General features: G+C 38.6%; 1 protein-coding gene across 3 annotated transcripts in view; it reads right to left on the bottom strand.

Annotated features, from left to right (window-relative positions):
* Positions 1-8597, bottom strand: part of LOC115217258 — a 60141-nt gene extending 51544 nt beyond the window's left edge. Inside the window, exon 1 of one of the 3 annotated variants that reach the window (XM_036507162.1) lies at positions 8412-8597. In XM_036507162.1, coding sequence (XP_036363055.1) covers positions 8412-8513 — 102 coding nt within the window. In that variant the 5' untranslated portion in view covers positions 8514-8597. The remainder of the gene's footprint in view (positions 1-8411) is intronic. The other 2 variants (XM_029786899.2, XM_036507163.1) reach the window with 2 other exon arrangements.
* Positions 8598-20583: the final 11986 nt, after the last annotated feature.

Raw genomic sequence — 20583 nt, 5'->3', positions numbered from 1 at the left:
GGCGATGTTGGGGGGACAAACACACACACACACATACATCTCTCTCTCTCTCTCTCTCTCTCTCTCTCTCTCTCTCTATATATATATATATATATATATATATAATATATATATATATACACACACACATACACATATACATATGCATACATGCATACATGATGGCTGTCTCCTCATGACTAAGGAAGTCCATCACTGACCGTTGTCCATGCAAAATATCAACAAATCAACAATACTTGTACATAGGGTTATTGCACCTGTAGTTGGCTTCACCCAGGCTTGTGCCCACAGCTTTAGGGCTCATTGGGACACCCCACCACTCAACAAGGCACCAGAAAATTGCTTTGTTGGCAAACACACAACCTAATATATTAGGTCCAACAAAGCTTGCACAAGAGCTCACAAGCCCCTCTTCACCCTACTGACATGATCCAGTGTCAATATAGGATGCAGGCTCAGGAATATGGGAGCACCGTGATCTAAAGTGCAAGCAAAAGATCCCCAAAATATTCAGTTTTCATTCCCTACACATCCAGTTTATATCCGGTTGACCTTCACCTAGAAACAAGCTTTAACAAAAGCTGGGGAGTGCCTAACTCCCAGTGGCCTTCCAGCATGCCAGAGCCCAACCCAGAATTTCTGAAGGCCTATGTTATTGCTAGATTGTCTCTGAACTTAAACAAAGAGCTTCAGTCCTTTTGACAGGTCTTGATTTTAGTCCTGCTGGGTTACTAACAATCCTCTTCACCAGACAAACTGAGTGGGAGTGCCAGTTTAGTCACCAACAACCTGACCATACAACAGGGTATGGTAGATTCCATGCTACCAGTGGCACCCATGAGAGACCTCAAGAGTGACCTGACATACATACATACATACATACATACATACATACATACATACACAAATGCATACATACAGACATACATACATACAGACATACATACATGCATGCATACATACATAAATACATACGTACGTACATGCATACATGAATGCATACATACATACATACATACATACACACACACATGCATGCATATATACATACATACATACATACATACATGAATGCATACATACAGACATACATACTTACATACTGACGCATAGCCTTCAAATCCAATCTATTAACAGCACATGAAACTTTACTCTTTTACTTGTTTCAGTCATTTGACTGTGGCCATGCTGGAGCACCACCTTTAGTCGAGCAAATTGACCCCAGGACTTATTCTTTGTAAGCCTAGTACTTATTCTATCAGTCTCTTTTGCCGAACCACTAAGTTACGGGGACGTAAACACACCAGCATCGGTTGTCAGGCGATGTTGGGGGGACAAACACACACACACACATACATCTCTCTCTCTCTCTCTCTCTCTCTCTCTCTATATATATATATATATATATATATATATATATATATATATATATATATACATACATACACGACGGGCTTCTTTCAGTTTCCATTTACCAAATCCACTCACGAGGATTTGGTCAGCCCGAGGCTATAGTTGAAGACACTTGCCCAAGGTGCCACGCAGTGGGACTGAACCTGGGATCAAGTGGTTGGTAAGCAAGCTACTTACCACACAGCCACTCCTGCATCTTTGTAAAAGATTCTCAAGATTCTCCATCTGAGGTTCTTTATATGAAAATATGTACACTCTTGGTTATGTGCATCTACAAAGATGCACATTTAAAAAGTACTAATGCACACATACACACACACACACACACACACACACACACACACATATACATACAAATGTATTCATTTACTCAATGATGAAGCTTTTGATACTATGAAATTAATATCTACTACAACAATATGAGTGGAGGCGCGTGGCTCAGTCGTTAGGGTGTCAGCATCATTATCGTAAGATTGTGGTTTCGATTCCTGGACCGGGTGATGTGTTGTGTTCTTGAGCAAAACACTTCATTTCACGCTGCTCCAGTCCACTCAGCTGGCAAAAATGAGTAACACTGCGATGGACTGGCGTCCCGTCCAGCTGGGGAACGCATACGCCATTGAAACCGGGAAACCAGGCCCATGAGCCTGGCTAGGCTTTAAAAGGGCGCATTTATTATTATTATCTACAACAATATGTAGTACTTTTGTTGTTGTTGTTGTTAAACATTTTAACATATGTGGACACATAACTGGCATTCTATCGGTTATGATAACGAGGGTTCCAGTTGATCTAATCAACAGGACAGCCTGCTCATGAAGTTAACATACAAGTGGCTGAGTATTCCACAGACACGTATACCCTTAATGTAAGTTCTCAGGGAGATTCAGTGTGACACAGAATGTGATGAGGTTGATATTTTGAATTAGAAGTACAATGCATTTTTGCCAGCTAAGTAGACCAGAGCAATGCAAAATAAATCATATCTTCGTTAAGGACTCAACGCACCACCGCATGTGACTTAATTACTAAGTCACATACCTTTGCGTATATACAAATATACATATACATAAATGTGTGTGTAGTTGTGTGTGTGTGTGTGTGTGTGTGCATGCGTGTGTGCATTCGTGTGTGTACACACAAATACATACACACACATGAGTACGCTCACACACATACATGCACACACACACACACATGCAGAGGTGTGGAGCAGGTGTAATCTTATTCACGGCTATAATTATGAATATAAATAAATTTATTCAGCTGTAACCAACCCAGATAATTTGATTTTGACTGACTGGATTTAATTACATATTCATGATGCCAGCGCGGCCCCGACTGGCTCCTGTGCCGGTGGCACATAAAAAGACCATCTGAACGTTGCCAGCGCTGCCTTGGCTGGCTCCTGTGCCACTGGCACGTTAAAAGCTCCAACTGATCATGACCGATGCCGGACCCCCCCCCCTGGCACCTGTGCAGGTGGCATGTAAAAAGCACCCACTACACTCGCGGAGTGGTTGGCGTTAGGAAGGGCATCAAGCCGTAGAAACTCTGCCTGATCAGACTGGAGCCTGGAGTAGCCCCTGGCTTCCCAGACCCCGGTCGAACCGTCCAACCCGTGCTAGCGCGGAAAACGGACGTTAAACAATGATGATGATGATGATGATGATGAAATATGAGGGGGTACCCAAAAATAACTAGCAATGTTCTCTGTGGAACAATCCCAGTTTTCGCCAATCTTCCACCACAAGAAGCAGTTTGTGACGTCCTGTACCCATATATATACATATATATATATATATGCAAAAACAAAAATATAGATATATATATATATATTTATACTCCTTCCAGCAGGTCAGATGTACTGTTATAGCCATCTCCTATGTGTTTAAATGTACACTGTATTTTTAGGAGACCCCTTATGCTTGAGGAGACCTATTGAGTCAAGTATATCAACATCAAAAAATCAAATGGAAATTGTAGTTGTAATACCTGTTCCGGTGGCATGTAAAAAGCACCATCTGAACGTGGCTGATGCCAGCACCGCCTTGACTGGCTTCTGTGCTGGTGGCACGTAAAAAGCACCAACCGATTGTGGCCATTGCCAGCCTCGCCTAGCACTTGTGCCAGTGGCACGTAAAAAGCACCCACTACACTCACTGAGTGGTTGGCATTAGGAAGGGCATCCAGCTGTAGAAACACTGCCAGATCAGACTGGAGCCTGGTGCAGCCTCCTGGCTTCCCAGACCTCAGTCGAACCATCCAACCCATGCTAGCATGGAAAACAGATGCTAAACGATGATGATGATGATACATACCTATATATATATATATATATATATATATATATATATATAATATGTATATCAAGAAAAGAATGAGGATTATTTTATATGTTATAAAATAGAGCAAACAGTAAACATTTGTCATTATAGTACTCAGAGTATCGAATGTTAGAGCAAAGAGCTTCGATACATTCTCGTCGGCTGTTTCTCCTTTCCATACCCACTGTCTTTGGAGCTTGACATTTTTATAGAGAACCCATTTCTCATCATCAGTTACTATTCAGTCCAAAAAAGGTTCATTCATGAGATGTGACAGCAAAGAAGAGCACACATTCACTCTCTGCGCATGATTAGACTCGGAAAATTTGTGAGGAACACATTGACCCCAATTTGCTGATTTTTTTGATAGCATTGAAATTACATTACCTAGTGTACTAAATGGGTGAAGGTAAAGACATATTTTACCATTAATTTATATAGCAATAAGAAAATTGAGGGGATCAATAGGTGGTTTATCAACATTTAGACATTATATTATGTTAACTTAATTATTTATTTACTAAACTGATAATAACAATAATATACATACATATAACATGTAACATATAACATATATATATATATATATAATTTAAAGTAAACAGAAAATGGAGAAATATTGATCAACAATAATTTTCTTGGGATGCAGTCTATTTGCATTGAATTAAAAAAAAATAATTGATAATTGTTGCTGATCAATATTTCTCCATTTTCTGTTTACTTAAAATTTGATTCCTGATAAACTCGTGTTTATCTCTGTCATTACCTGTAATCTATGAGCATAATATGCTTGCATATGTATGTCCAGGGTTAACATAGGTAATTATACCGGTAGCATAATGCATACTACTTAAACAGTTATTCCAAGCTCTAACTCTACTAACCTATACATGTGTATATATATGTGTATATATATATATATATATATATATATGTGTGTGTGTGTTGTATATATATATATATGTGTGTGTGTGTGTGTGTGTGGAAGCGTGTGGCTTAGTGGTTAGGGTGTCAGCACCATAATCGTAAGCTTGTGGTTTCAATTCCTGGACCAGGCAACGCGTTGTGTTCTTGAGCAAAACACTTCATTTCACTTTCCTCCAGTCCACTCAGCTGGCAAAAATGAGTAATACTGCGATGGACTGGTGTCCCGTCCAGCTGGAGAACACGTACGCCATAGAAACCAGGAAACTGGCATGGGTTTAAAAGGGCGCATTTATTTTTATTTATGGGTGTGTGTGTGTGTGTGTGTGTGTGTGTGTGTGTGTGTGTGTGTGTGTGTGTGTGTGTGTGTGTGTGTGTGTGTGTGTGTGTGTGTATGTGTGTGTGCGTGTGTGTGCGTGCGTATGTGTGTGTGTGTGTGTGTATGTATGTATAAAGGAAAGAACAAATAGACTCAAAAGTAAGAGGGTATACAGTTCAACAGCTAATGACCACTACATTTTATTTTTCACACATGAGGAATGCCTAAGCCTAGAATTGGTAGTATACCATAATACTGCTGGCTATCTGATAATTCTAAGGGTGAATGAGTTCTATTTTGTACTCTAATACGTTCTTAATGGAATACACCTCAACTATGTTATGTGTGTGTGTGTATACAGGTACGTACATTATTTACATTAGATGGATATTTGTCCTCATCTTGTTAGTTGTTAACACAACATTTAGGCTGATGTACTCTCCAGCCTTCATCACCTGGTGGAACTTCAAACCTTTTGTATCTTTTCGGAGAGGCATTTCACATAGGGTAGACAGACTACAGTAAGTTTATGGGTTTCATCCTCTTTTCTCTTCATAATTGGAGTGGATAGTATGTTTTGGGGGTAATTGTTGCTTAATAGATTGTTACATAGTTTGATCATTTCTTTGTGGTGTGTATCAGGATCACTACTTATATTCTTTGCTCAATATGATCAAGCTAAGTAACAATCTATTAAGCAACAACTACCCCCAAAACATACTATCCTGTCCAAATATGAACAGAAGAGAGGCTGAAACCCATAAACTGACCACAGTCTGTCTATCCTATGTGAAAGGCATCTCCGAAAATATACAAAAGATATGCGGCCCATATGATATCAGGACAGTATTCAAGAGTAATACAACACTTTGTAAATATCTCCTTCGAGTAAAACCACCAATAGAATAGAATATGACCAAAGACTGCGTGTACTCCACCCCATGCAGCTGTGGTAGGTTATACAAAGGCAAAATATGCTGCCCCCTCAAAATAAGGGTAGAAGAAGCTGTGGCATGGGGAGATATTGATAAATCAGGCATAGCTGATCATGTATGAAAAAACGGAGACCACCTCCCCCTGTGGGATGAAGTTAAAATAATAGACAGAGAACACCACTGGTAAATACGAAAACTATAAGAGGCAGCACATATGCTAGGACATAATAACCTCGTAAGCAGACATAATGCAGATATGAGTAGCATATTGGAACCGGTATTAAAGAAGGATAGGAGAATATTAGATCTATGATCCCTAAAATTCACTCCATAATTACCCACAGGCATATGGTGTAGTGGTTAAGAGCGCAGGCTACTAACCCCAAGATTCCAAGTTCGATTAATAATAATAATAATTAAGGCCAACAGACCAGATATAGTTGTCAGAGATCATGAAGAAAAAAATGCTTTCTAATTGATGTATCAATACCGGCAGATGACAACGTGTCTCTAAAAGAAATGGAGAAACTTTCAAAATACAAAGACCTGGAAATAGAGGTAACCAGAATGTGGAATCTAAAAACAGAAACAATTCCTATCATAGTAGGTGCATTAGGCATGATAAAATAATATTCAGACAAATACATAACAAAAACACCAGGACTTACAAACACATATAACATACAGAAAATTGCACTACTAGGCACTGCACACATCCTACGCAGAACACTTTCCATACAATAACCATCAGAGCATCACAACAAATCACAGCACATACCCAAGGCACACAGAGCTGCGCTTGGTAGTGAAGTGAAAGCATGCTATAAAAATAAAACTACTGAATAATAATAATAATAATAATAATAATAATAATAATAATAATAATAATAATAATAATAATAATAAGAAGAAGAAGAAGAAGAAGAAGAAGAAGAAGAAGAAGAAGAAGAAGAAGAAGAAGAAGAGGAAGGATGATGATGATGATAATAATAATAACATCGGAAAAATATCTTAGGAATGGAACCCAGGTTCATAATTCCCCAAGGACACCTGATGAAGGCTGGAGAATACATCAGCTGAAACATTATGTTAACAACAAACAAGATGAGGGCAAATATCCATCAAATGTAAGTAATGTACTTAATTCCTCATCTCTCAAATATAGAACTATACACAGACATACATATACACAGACATATATGCATGTATGTTTGTTGATATGTATTTATAATGTGTATGGGTGTGTGTTTGCATTAGTGTGCATGCATAGCATACATGTGTTACTGTATTGATGAATTTTATCAATACGTATTACTATCGTGATTGAATAAATTGATACACAATATCATTTCATAATTAATTGATGAAATATTGATTTCATTACCCCCTCAGAGAGATAGATAAAAAACAATCAAAATATACCCTAACAGTGCCGGCTTTTTTTTTGTTTTTCATTGTCTCTTTTCTTTTTTTTTTTTTGTAATTATATTTTTGCTTGTATTTGAAATTTCATTTAAACCTTTAATACATGCAGAAATATAGATAGATAGATAGATAGATAGATAGATAGATAGATAGATAGATAGATAGATAGATAGAGAGAGAGAGAGAGAGAGAGAGAGAGAGAGAGAGAGAGAGAGAGTGACAGACAGACAAACAGACAGACAGACAGACAGAAACAAAGAGAGACAGACAGACAGTGACAGAGACAGACAGACAGACAGATATAGTTATAAATATAAATAAACAAGTAAAATAATAAAAGAAAATATATACATATAAATATATATTAGATAGATAGATAGATAGAGAGAGAGAGAGAGAGAGAGAGAGAGAGAGAGAGAGAGAGAGAGACAGACAGACAGACAGTGACAGAGACAGAGACAGACAGTGACAGAGACAGACAGACAGATATAGTTATAAATATAAATAAACAAGTAAAAGAATAAAAGAATATATATACATATAAATATATATTAGATAAATAGATAGATAGATGGATGGATGGATGGATGGATGGATGGATGGATGGATGGATGGATGGATAGATAGATAGATAGATAGATAGACAGATAGATAGGTAGATAGATGGATAGATAGATGGATAGATGGATAGATGGATAGATGGATAGATGGATAGATAGATAGATAGATAGATAGATAGATAGATAGACAGATAGATGGATAGATATTTATATATAGATGCATATATAAAATATACATATACACACACATATATATATATATGTATGTATATTTCTTTTAATTGTTTCATTCTTTGGACTGCAGCCATGCTGGGACACCACCTTAACTGGTTTAGCCAAACGAATGGACCCCAGTTGTGTACACACACACACACATACACACACTCACTCACTCACTCATTTATATATGTATATGTATATGTGTGTATGTGTGTGTCTGTGTGCACGTGCGTATGTATTAAAGAGAAAAATAACAGCTTTTAGTTTTTGCGTAGATTAAAGGTGTTACCTTATTGGTACAGCTGGGAGGCGAAATCTGTAAGGATCTGCAAGATGAAGCAAGTGGAATGAGAAGAAGCAGCAGACTCGAGTGACTGATTGAACATACCATGATGTGAGTTAAAGCCGAAATGCTGTGTTAGGAATTAGATATTTAATAACACCTAAAAATCCTTTCAACCACTACGATTGGCCTAAATTTTCCTGACATATTTACATTCAGATCAGGAAGAAATAAATTTCTACAATCTATTTACTTTTCTCTCATGTTTTTCTTAACAGTCTATCATGCCTTTCTTTACTCAGAAAATTTTTAAATCAATTTTTTTTTTTTATTTCTTTCATCTTTTATCTTTCACTAGCAGTATCGCCCGGCGTTGCTCGGGTTTGTTTCGACCCTTTAGAATTGGAATTTTTGAAAAGTAAAAATGTTGCATTATGTAGCTTGTTATTCTCTTTAAGTGAACATTTTTCTGGTTGAAATATCCCGAAAAATAGCAACACAGCAGTCAAAAAAATCGTAAAAAATAGGGATTTTCATAGAAAAAAAAGCACCTTTTTGATGTAAATAATTTTTGGTGTTAACATGGTCCGATTCGAATTTTTTCTTCTACGTAAGGAAGAGCAAGCCTTCTTCTATCATACTCTCAATTTTGGTCAACTTGTATCGCAGGGTCTCGTAGGAGATAGTGTTAGTTGAAGGTTACCAAACCTGCCATACACAGACAACTTCAGCTTTATATAGAGAGAGATTTTTTTTTTTTTTTTGGATGCCAAATATTCTGCTCTGCTTGCTTGAGTAAAATTCTTGAAACACAAAACTAAAATCAGGATGAATGACACAAACTCTCAGACAGACATCTCCTTTCTTTTTTAATCAATCTAATATCCCAAATATGAAACTTCTAAAGAAATCCTCAGGTTTGAACGAAGTTAATGTGGTGTTTGAAAGTACTAGAAATAACAGTCATATATCCTTCAAATCTTATCTTACATCTTAAATATGGAATAAATACATTAAAAACTGAAGCCCTACACAGCCCTAAAAAACAGGGCTTTTAGAGCTGACTGATCATTGCACTACCTCAGCAACTGCATGGTTTCTTATCTCTTTATTGCCCACAAGGGGCTAAACACAAACGGGACAAACAAGGACAGAGAAAGGGATTAAGTCGATTACATTGACCCCAGTGCATAACTGGTACTTAATTTATCGACCCCAAAAGGATGAAAAGCAAAATCGATCTCAGCAGAATTTGAACTCAGAAACATAACAGCCGACGAAATACCTATTTCTTTACTACCCACAAGGGGCTAAACATAGAGGGGACAAACAAGGACAGACAAACGGATTAAGTCGATTATATCGACCCCAGTGCGTAACTGGTACTTACTTAATCGACCCCGAAAGGATGAAAGGCAAAGTCGACCTCGGCGGAATTTGAACTCAGAACGTAGTGGCAGACGAAATATGGCTATGCATTTTGCCTGGCATGCTAATGTTTCTGCCAGCTCACCGCCTTCACAGCAGACGAAATACCGCTAAGCATTTTGCCTGGCGCGCTAACGTTTCTGCCAGCTCGCTGCAGTTGCATCGTTTCTCTTGTGCAGTTGCCCCATCTTGCTGGAACCATGTGTGAGGTCTAATTTGAATGGATTCACATATTTATTTGTAAAGTTAAGGAAGTTATTAAAAACTGAAACCCATCAGTGGCTTTTGGGACACCCTGCATATTACTCAAAAGACAATACCCAATCAATTTAATCAATAACAAAATAAAACTTTCAAAAATGATCGTCATATCCAATAATTAAGCAAAACAAGAAAACCCTTGATACACTTAACACTTTACCTTATGTAATCCACAGAATCCAAGAAACATGAAAACGTATAAGATTATCCATCAGAATATGTCCCTTTTAATGATTGATCTATGAATGACAAAAAACACTTTAAAATTATTAAAAGTAAAAGTAAAATCTCTAAAATGGCTACTTACGTGCGCCAAATTACCCACCAAAAACATAACCCCATCAGTCAGAAAATGTAACCATCCTATTGCAGAACCAGCATCAACCTCATCGAAAGTTCAACATAAGAATTTGAGTCAGGGCAAATTTTCATCATAAACAGTCATTTCACTTGTGCATCGAGGAATTTAATTTATGTTATCAAATACAGCAGGTGTGGTGGAGATTATATAGGACAAATGAGTTTGACTCTGAGGTACAGAATGATGGTACACAGGTAACACAGGTAACAAATCTAAGACCCCACAACTAGGAAAATTCCTGTGAGTAAACATCTAACTCTGTGTCCTATGAACAAACATCCAAAATACCACATTTCCCCTCTATATCAATGCATTAGAAATAATTCTGCCAAATTAGATTAAAACAGGAAAATAAGAAAAATATGTTTATTAAGAAATCTAAAATATAAATAAGGAAATGATAACTAAATATAACAACATGCTAGAATGAGAAAATTCAGTTTATTCACCAAAAAACAACTGAAAACAAAAACAAGAGTACTCAGAGCACAGACCTCTGCCAAGGCAACGCCAACTTCCTCTCAATGATTAGCCAGAGATGATTTTTGAAATGAGAATATCTGAAATAAACTCGACTGCTCTCAGAAATGAAAATTGTAAAAATGAACCCGACCACTCTCAAAAATTAAGTAAAGAAACCGGAAAAATAATACAGAATTCTTGCCCGGTACCAGATCAATCTCAAAATCTTATCAGTTTGTGCCAGTCATGAGGCCAAACATCCCTGAAAGTTTCATCTGAATCCATCCAGTGGTCCTTAAGATAGCTAGTCCATGAACAAAAAAACAAACAAACACTGCTGAAAAACAATACTTCCACTTTCGCTAAGGCAGAGGTAATAAATTGGAAGTTGAAATCCTATCTTCAAATTGTTGTACAATTACACATTGCTCTTTCTCAACACTATTTGGTGGTCACCCATGACTTAACCAGTTAGATATTTATCGCTGGTCAAAACCAGATCCTCAGGAAAAAAGAAATAAATATTCAGCTGACTTAAGGCAAGTGACATCATCAGGGAATCAACCAACTGGAACACTGGATAGCTGTCAGACAAAAACAAGGTACCAAGAGATTTGACAAACAAATGACACATGTAAGACAATCAAGCCATCTGATCACTGACTCACTGCTGGTCAAACACATCATCATCATCATCATCGTTTAACGTCTGTTTTCTGAGCTAGCACAGGTTGGACGGTTCGACCGGGGTCTGGGAAGCCAGGAGGCTGCACCAGGCTCCAGTCTGATCCGGCAGTGTTTCTACAGCTGGATGCCCTTCCTAATGCCAACCACTCCGTGAGTGTAGTGGGTGCTTTTTACGTGCCACTGGCACAGGTGCCAGAGGAGGCTGGCAGCGGCCACGATTGGTTGGTGCTTTTTATGTGCCACCAGCACAGAAGCCAGTCAAGGCGGCACTGGCATCATCCACGTTCAGATGGTGCTTTTTACGTGCCACCAGCACAGGTATCATAAACACAGTTGATAAATAAATGATGTCACCAGGAAGTCAACCAAACAGAATGCTGGATTACTGCCAAACCAAAATATGTAACCAGAACATTGAAAAAACAAGTGATAGGCAGTTGGCCAACTAAAATACAAAACCACAGGCAGACAAAAGCAACTGATGCCATTGAGTTTGTAACCAATTAGGTCTTGGACCTATACCTTAAACACCTCATTATCATCATCATCAGCGTTTAACGTCTGCTTTCCATGCTAGCATGGGTTGGACGATTTGACTGAGGACTGGCGAACCAGATGGCTGCACCAGGCTCCAATCTGATCTGGCAGAGTTTCTACAGCTAGATGCCCTTCCTAATGCCAACCACTCTGAGAGTGTAGTGGATGCTTTTACGTGCCACCAGCACGAGGGCTAGTCAGGCGGTACTGGCAATGGCCATGCTCAAATGGTGTTTTTTCATGCCACCTGCACAGGAGCCAGTCCAATGGCACTGGCAATGACCTTGCTCGAATGTTTTGTTCACGTGCCACCAGCACAAGTGCTAGTAAGGCGATGCTGGTAACGATCACACTTGAATGGTGCTTTTTATGTGCCACTGGCACAGAAGCCAGTTAGCCACTCTGGCAACGATCATGCTCGGATGGTGCTCTTAGCGCTCCACTAGCTTGAGCTAATAATTTCACCTTAAAACAGTTCAAGCTCTCACCAACAAAACCAGTGACAAAGAATTCTTCTTCAAACCCTATGACAGAAATTGGGAAAAAGTCACTTTCTCTAATCTTTTTTTGTCTTTCTCTTTTGAAACTTAATCATATCTTATTCTTAAGATGGCTCATTGCTTTGAACCTACTGAACTCACAATCATGTGTGATTGTTATGAAATTCATCAAACATTTGAACTTTTATTATTTTCTAAAACTGTGAAATTTATTGAATATTAGAGTTTGTATGAATATTCGATTTTTTTAAAAAGTATGTTTTACTGAATTCTCTTTTGTACCACTAATCTCTTCTAAACTCTTTATATTTACCGTTGAAGTATTTAATAATATGCTTAAAACATTTAAAACTATGATTCAGTTTGAGATTCAGGTGCATTTTCTACTCCAAAACCAACTCTCCTCTGTGTGTGTGTGTGTGTGTGTGTGCGCGAGCACATGTGTCAGTGTTTATTGCTCAAGACAAAGTTGATTTACGTCTACATAAAGAGTAGATTCTGTGCAAGCACAGACATAGATACCCAGAAACAAACTGTAAGTCTTTACATTGTCACTTGACTTGTTAGAGAAAGCAGTCAAATCATACCCTACTGTCTAGAAACAACAACAAAAAAAAGATATGTACATAACATAATCTGGGCTCCCACTACAAGGTCAAGTCCTTGTGCTGTGGTAGCCTGTGTGCCTCAATGAAAACTATGCCAGTGCAGCACACGCCCCAGGTAGGACCTCCCATGTTGGACAGGTCAAAGGTTAGAAGCCAGAGTAAAAGTTGACCAGCTCTTCCCAATGGTAAAAATAGGTCTGTGTAGGCTAACAACACTACCTAGAGAAAAGCAAAGTTATAAAAGTGTCAATAGCAGGAGTGGCTGTGTGGTAAGTAGCTTGTTTACTAACCACATGGTTCCGGGTTCAGTCCCACTGCGTGGCACCTTGGGCAAGTGTCTTCTACTATAGCCTTGGGCCAACCAAAGCCTTGTGAGTGGATTTGGTAGACGGAAACTGAAAGAAGCCCGTCAAATGTATGTATGTATATATATATATGCGTGTGTGTCTGTGTTTGTCCCCCTAGCATTGCTTGACAACCGATGCTGGTGTGTTTATGTCCCTGTCACTTAGCAGTTCGGCAAAAGAGACCGATAGAATAAGTACTGGGCTTACAAAAGAATAAGTCCCGGGGTCGAGTTGCTCGATTAAAGGCAGTGCTCCGGCATGGCCACAGTCAAATGACTGAAACAAGTAAAAGAGTAAAAGAGTAAAGAGTAAGAGAGCAATTCAAAACCAATGAGTCATGGGAGAGGAAGGTTTTCCCTCAGGAAAACATATAAAGAGGTGCAACAAAAACATCAATGTTCAGTGTTACATGGCAGGCCCTAATCTGGAACCCACAAGAGAGGTGACAGAGAGGACACCCTAAAATGTAGCTGGAGGCAGGATACTGAAGCAGTACTGCAAAAGAAGGGGTCCAATTGGAGGAAAGCAGAGAAGACAGCCCAAAGTTGAGAATATTAGAGGAAAGTTGTCGATGGTTATATTCCATAGGGAGTAAAGGACTCATGAAAAAGAAAAGTTTGGGGTTCACCATTCCTGGAAATGAAAGACAGGATAGCTTTTGATCATAGACCTGCTAGATTTTCTCAATCAGCGCCAGATTGGGCTACACAACAATGACAAACTGGAAAGTGAAAATAAGAGATTAATGAGAGAGACAGACAGACAGAGAGACAAACAAATAGACGGAGACAGACAGAGACAGACAGAGGCAGGCAGACAGATAGACAGACAGACAAAGATGTGAGGAATTAGTAAAATACAAGGATCAAGTTTAAGAAGCATTTTTACAACCTTAGTCAAGGGAAAGTCAAGGGAAATTTGAGTGGTTGAAAAGGGAATAGAATGGCACAGATGTTTGCAGGGGATAACGTGTGCAAGGGAAATAAACGTGTATTTCGCTGGAATTAATAAAACCATACGCTGAAAATATTTGCTACAGTTTTCTTATTTCTTTATAGCCCACAAGGGCAAAACATAGAGGGGACAAACAAGGACAGACAAAGGGATTAAGTAGATCACATCGACTCCAGTGCGTAACTGGTACTTAATCTATCAACTTCGAAAGGATGAAAGGCAAAGTCGACCTCGGCGGAATTTGAACTCAGAACGTAACGGCAGACGAAATAACTATTTCTTTATTGCCTGCAAGGGGCTAAACATAGTGTGGACAAACAAGGGATCTTTTCTTTTTGAAGGCCAGATTTTTCTAGTTAACTAAAAAATTTGAAACTTCGTATACTGGTAGAATGTGTCAAAAGAAAACATTATTGTAAACAAAATTGAAAACAAAATTGTAATTTGTAACTTAAACGTAGTTTAATTTTTACGAATTTTAACCAATGAAATCCCAACATTGCTGCGTTATCGATATTGATAAAGAAATATAGCAGACACACGACACACACACACTCTCTCTCTCTCTCTCTCTCTCTCTCTCTCTCAAACACATGCATATACATTTGCACAAGCACATAGTGATTAATATATAAACGTACACACACATACAAACGGACATATACATACACACACATACACACACAAGCAAAAATACACGTTCGTGTTTTGCCACTTGCCGCAACAAATTTGCACAGAAGAGGGGTGGGGTCAATGTTTCATCGTTTCGGGGTCGATAAATTAAGTACCAATTACGCACTGGTGTCGAGGATTTTTTCCCCAATTTATAGCACAGCTTCCGACAAGCTGGGGGCATCCTTTTATGAAAAAATATTTCGCAAATTTTTCACAATACTACTAACACTCCACGCGCAAACTCGAGACCGATTTAGGCATATTATTGTTTTGTTTTTATTGTTTCTGGCCCTTCAAAACCATGGGAGAAGCCTTTTCGGTAAAAAAAAAATAAAGAAAATATTCAAAAAATATCGTTAATATTTTTATTGGGCGACGAAATTAATCGATTTAAGAGATATAGCTGTTATTTCTAGCACATGTAGAAGACAGAAGAAGAGGTAAATAATTTGAGCTCGAATGCTGCGATTTCAATGGTTAAAATTCTTAAAATTAAACTACGTTTAAGTTACGAATAACAATTTTGTTTTCAATTTTGTTTACAATAATGTTTTCTTTTAATACATTCTACCAGTATACGAAGTTTCAAATTTTTTAGTTAACTAGGAAAATCTGGCCTTCAAAAAGAAAAGATCCCAAACAAGGACAGACAAACAGATTAAGTCGATTACATCGACCCCAGTGCGTAACTAGTACTTAATTTATCGACCCCGAAAGGATGAAAGGCAAAGTCGACCTCAGCGGAATTTGAACTCAGAACGTAACGGCAGACGAAATACGGCTAAGCATTTCGCTAGCTCACCGCCTTCTATTTTATACAATTTTCTTGTTTATTATTTGCTTGGTGTCGTTTCTGCACTTTTGCTCTAATTTATGAGCAAGCACAATGACCGAATTATTAACTCCTTTTATGTTTTCAAGCATGTTTTCCCCGCTTTTATACGATCAGACAATTGTATGAAAGAAACTCTGTCACAATAGAGAGAGCTGGGTTAGAGGTAGGTGCCTCATCTGGGTCACCACGGTCTGTGACTACTTTGTTCTCTCCCACATACTGAATGCTGCGGTAAAAGGGAGGATCTCACTGCTTCCGTGAACGGAACAAAACCCTGAAGTATCGGGACCAGTCAGTGAATTAGCTCTCCCAGCTTGTTGTGTTTCAGATGTTTGGAGGGGCTGGGCCACTAACGGTGAAGTTCTTGTCATCGTTGTTAGTTCGCCTCGCCGAGACGTCAGGTGATGCCCGTGCGCCTTTGCCCGTGGTAATACCGCGAGCGTGTTGGCTTGCTTCAGTGAGTTCCGTTGGACCTTGTGGCGTGCGACCAATTGAGGCACATGGTGTTACATTGGTTTTTTTTCCTTTTCCATTATTCTAAACAATTTTCTTTCGTAAAATAATTATTGCGAATTGTAACAATTCGTTTTAGTTTATTTTTGAACAAATATAATAAAATAAATCTAAAAGATAAAAGGTAAAATGCGTGGGTGTGCTCGCGCGTGTGTGTGTTCTCTCTCTCTCTCGTGCGCGCGTGTGAATAGAATAATTTTGAAATATATTCCTCCACGATAATAATTTCTTGCCGGAGTAAGGGAGACAACTTGTCTAGTGTAGTCCAGTTGTCTCCCTTTCAGCAGCTGCTCGTAGATGAGGTAATTCAGTAATTGGTTACCACCAAATCGAAAATTTCATCCCATTCTTTAAAATAACCAATGAGAACGTGTTCCACTCATCTCCTGGTTGCAGGCAACCAGCTCGTTTAGATCCAAGCACACAAACGATCAGATGGAGTTTTTTTTATAGTTTTTTACAGTCAGATGCTCTTCCTGTTGCTAACCCTTACCTGTCTTTCTATTCAAAAAGGGGTCTATGCTTATAACTCGAAAGATAGTTGATAATTTTGTAGGGTGTCTACTTATTCAGTTGCCAGACATCTGAGCTTTAATGTGTCCATGCCCCATAAAGCAAGATGTTCAGAGTATGGTAGATGCCTGATGGTGGGTACAGTAAATCCTCGAGTATAGTCCGCCCTTGAGTATAATACGCAGGGGATTTTTATGGGGCTGTACCTCTGAAAAACCTAAACCTTGTGTATAATACGCACCCCTTCTCTAATTTGAGTCAAGGAGGTCTATATAACGTTCTTAGTTTGTAAAACTGTATACGGTAACATCCTTTATTATTATTGTATATATAACATCATGCAAAGGTGTAGCTTTTTCGTGCATTTTGTTTGCAGAAAATAAAAGAAATAGTAATAATGTTTAATAAATGTTGCTTATTGCAAGTTATAGATGATTCTTTTATGACTTCATTGCTTTCTGGCTTAGCTTAAGGTATTTTCGCGCCCGACATCACAAAATGCGTCTGAATAAACATTGCCGGACAGCAAATAGAGACTCGGACATTGCTTAGAAAATAATTTTCCTTTTTAACCTCGTATATAGTACGCACTAGGGATTTTGACCTTTAAATTTTGGGGATAAAATGCGGATTATACTCGAGGATTCATCTGGTTGCCCATTACTGAACAGTTTCCTGGAGATTGATATGCTGACAGGGTTTCCAGACTGGTGTGGACATATCATAGCCATACGCAGCTTTGTATATACAGCTGGAGAGCAGCTGGCAAAAAAGTCTTACTGAGTGATGTGAAGACATGCTCAAGCTTCTAGAAAATTTTAGAGACGTGGTTTGTCTAATGAAAATCACTGTTGACAATAATGTCCAAGTTCTTAAGATTGGTGTCATTGAGGGAGAATGTAAAGGCCAGGTTTTTCCTCTTCAAATGCATGGTGGTACACTTGTTCACAGCCAGCTTGAGTTTCCAGTTAGTAATCCATTGCTGTATTGTGTCCAGGTCTGATTGCAGGCAAGATTTGTAGTGTATAGGATCTGTTCTTGTCGTCTGTTCGGTATATTCCGACATTGTAACATTCTTCAAGTATCTATCTATGCCATTAATATGTGTGTATGTGTAAGTATGCAAGTGTGTGTGTATGTGTGTGTGTGTGTGGTGTGTGTGTGTGTGTAGGTCTGGTGATGGAAACAGGAAAGTAGAACTCAAAACATGAGTATATATTTTTTTATTTTTTATCCTTTTTCTCTTAATTATTTTGGTGATTGGACTGTGGTCATGCTGGGGCACCACTGAGAAGAATTTTTAGTCAAATGAATCAATCCCAATACTTACAATATTTTATTTTCTAAGCATAGTATTTATTCTTATCAGGCTCTCTTGCCAAACTGCTAAGTTATGGGGATGTAAACACACCAACACCATTTGTAAACCACAGACACACACACACACACACACAAATACATGATGGGCTGCTTTCAGTTTCTTATTTCTTTATTGCCCACAAGGGGCTAAACATAGAGGGGACAAACAAGGACAGATAAAGGGATTAAGTCGATTACATCGACCCCAGTGTGTAACTGGTACTTAATTTATCGACCCCGAAAGAATGAAAGGCAAAGGCAACCTCGGCGGAATTTGAACTCAAAACGTAGCGGCAGACAAAATACAGCTAAGCATTTCGCCTGGCATGCTAACATTTCTGCCAGCTCGCTGCATTCTTTTAGTTTCTATCTACCAAATCCACTCACAAGGCTTTGGCTGGCTCAAGGCTACAGAACAAGACAATTGCCCGAGGCGCCATATTGTGGGGCAAATTACAGGGTAACCCAAAGGGTTGAGAGTTTAGTACATTAACACTTATCAACAACATAGCTCTCAGCCCTTTGAATTAGTCCATGTGTCCTGTTAAAATAATGATTTTTTATGCAAAAACTTATTCAAAAACAACAAATGTTCTTCAAAATAAAGACTATCATTTTCTATGCCCTCCTGCCAACAATCTGCTTTTGGATTTGGTCAAAGTACCAATCCTTCAGCTGTGAAATGAAAAATTCTTGACAGGTTTCTTCAACTTCATTAAATGACTCAAATCAGTGACCTTTCATAAAGCACTGCATCGATCGGAAGAGACTGTAATCAGATGGAGCAACGTCTTGACTATAGGCTGGATGTGGCAGAACTTCCACACTGTCCAATTCTTCAATCTTGTTGCTGGTCTTTCTGGCAGTATGCAGCTTTGTACTGTCTTCTTGAAACAAAGCATGTTTTCAACGAATAAGTCTTGGGTACTTTTCAACCAGCGCATCGTAGACTTGATGAACTTGCTCACAGTAAAGTGCAGTATTGATGACACGACCATTCGGCACAGGTTCAGCACTTGAACGTTTTTCCTCAACCTAATATTAATAGAAATGCATACATGAGCAGCAGATTAAACACATTTGACTATGACCACAGACAGATAAGAACACACAATAAGTTGAGCTCACAAGTTGGCTTTTCTTTAGGGTGCAGTAGAAGAAAATACAGCAGCAAAGGAGGAGGGTTGTAACTGCATGCACACACAGACCCACACACAAATACACAAATGCACGCACTCAAAGTAGATCCATTTGTATATATACATATATATATATGCTTGGGATTAGAAGAAAGAAAGAGAAGTCCCCACTCACATATACAAATGTGTTTCTTTTCTACTCTAGGCACAAGGCCCGAAATTTTGTGGGAGGGAGCCAGTCGATTAGATCGATCCCAGTACACAACTGGTACTTAATTTATTGACCCTGAAAGGATGAAAGGCAAAATTGACCTCAGTGGAGTTTGAACTCAGACCGTAAAGACAGACAAAATACTGCTAAGCATTTTGCCCAGTGCGCCAATGTTTCTGCCAGCTCGCCACGTTAAAAGTATTTGTTTCTACTCTAGGCACAAGGCCTGAAATTTTGTGGGAGGGGACCAGTCAATCACATTGACCCCAGTACACAACTGGTACTTAATCTATCAACCCTGAATGGATGAAAGGCAAAGTCGACCTTGGCAGCATTTGAACTCAGAACGTAAAGACAGATGAAATACCACTAAGCATTTTGCCTGGTATGGTAACGTTTCTGTTAGCTTGCTGCCTTAAATGTATTCATTTCTATTCTAGGCACAAGGCCCGAAATTCATTGAGTACCCTGCTCTTCATGTCTCTCCACCAGATAGCTCTTACTTGAAGGTTAAACAAGTTATAACTTCTCTTTGTGTGTAATTATGTGTGCTTATTCATGCGTGTGTATTGAGACTGTAATAATTTGTGTGTGTCTGTATTTATGTGTGTGTGTGTGTGTATTTGAGTGTGCATATGTGTACAAAGAGACTAAGTGGGGAGATGGTGAAGCAAATAAGTGTATATGCATGTACCCCTCAGGTATACACACACACACACACACACAAATACTTAAGTCCCAATACTTAAGGATTTTGTTTTGTCTGGCTAGGAAAGCAGTGACCCTCC

This window comes from Octopus sinensis, linkage group LG11 (assembly GCF_006345805.1).
Source record: "Octopus sinensis linkage group LG11, ASM634580v1, whole genome shotgun sequence".
NCBI lineage: Eukaryota > Metazoa > Mollusca > Cephalopoda > Octopoda > Octopodidae > Octopus > Octopus sinensis.
Note: the sequence above shows the minus strand (reverse complement) of the source record. Positions and strands in the feature narration are given on the sequence as shown.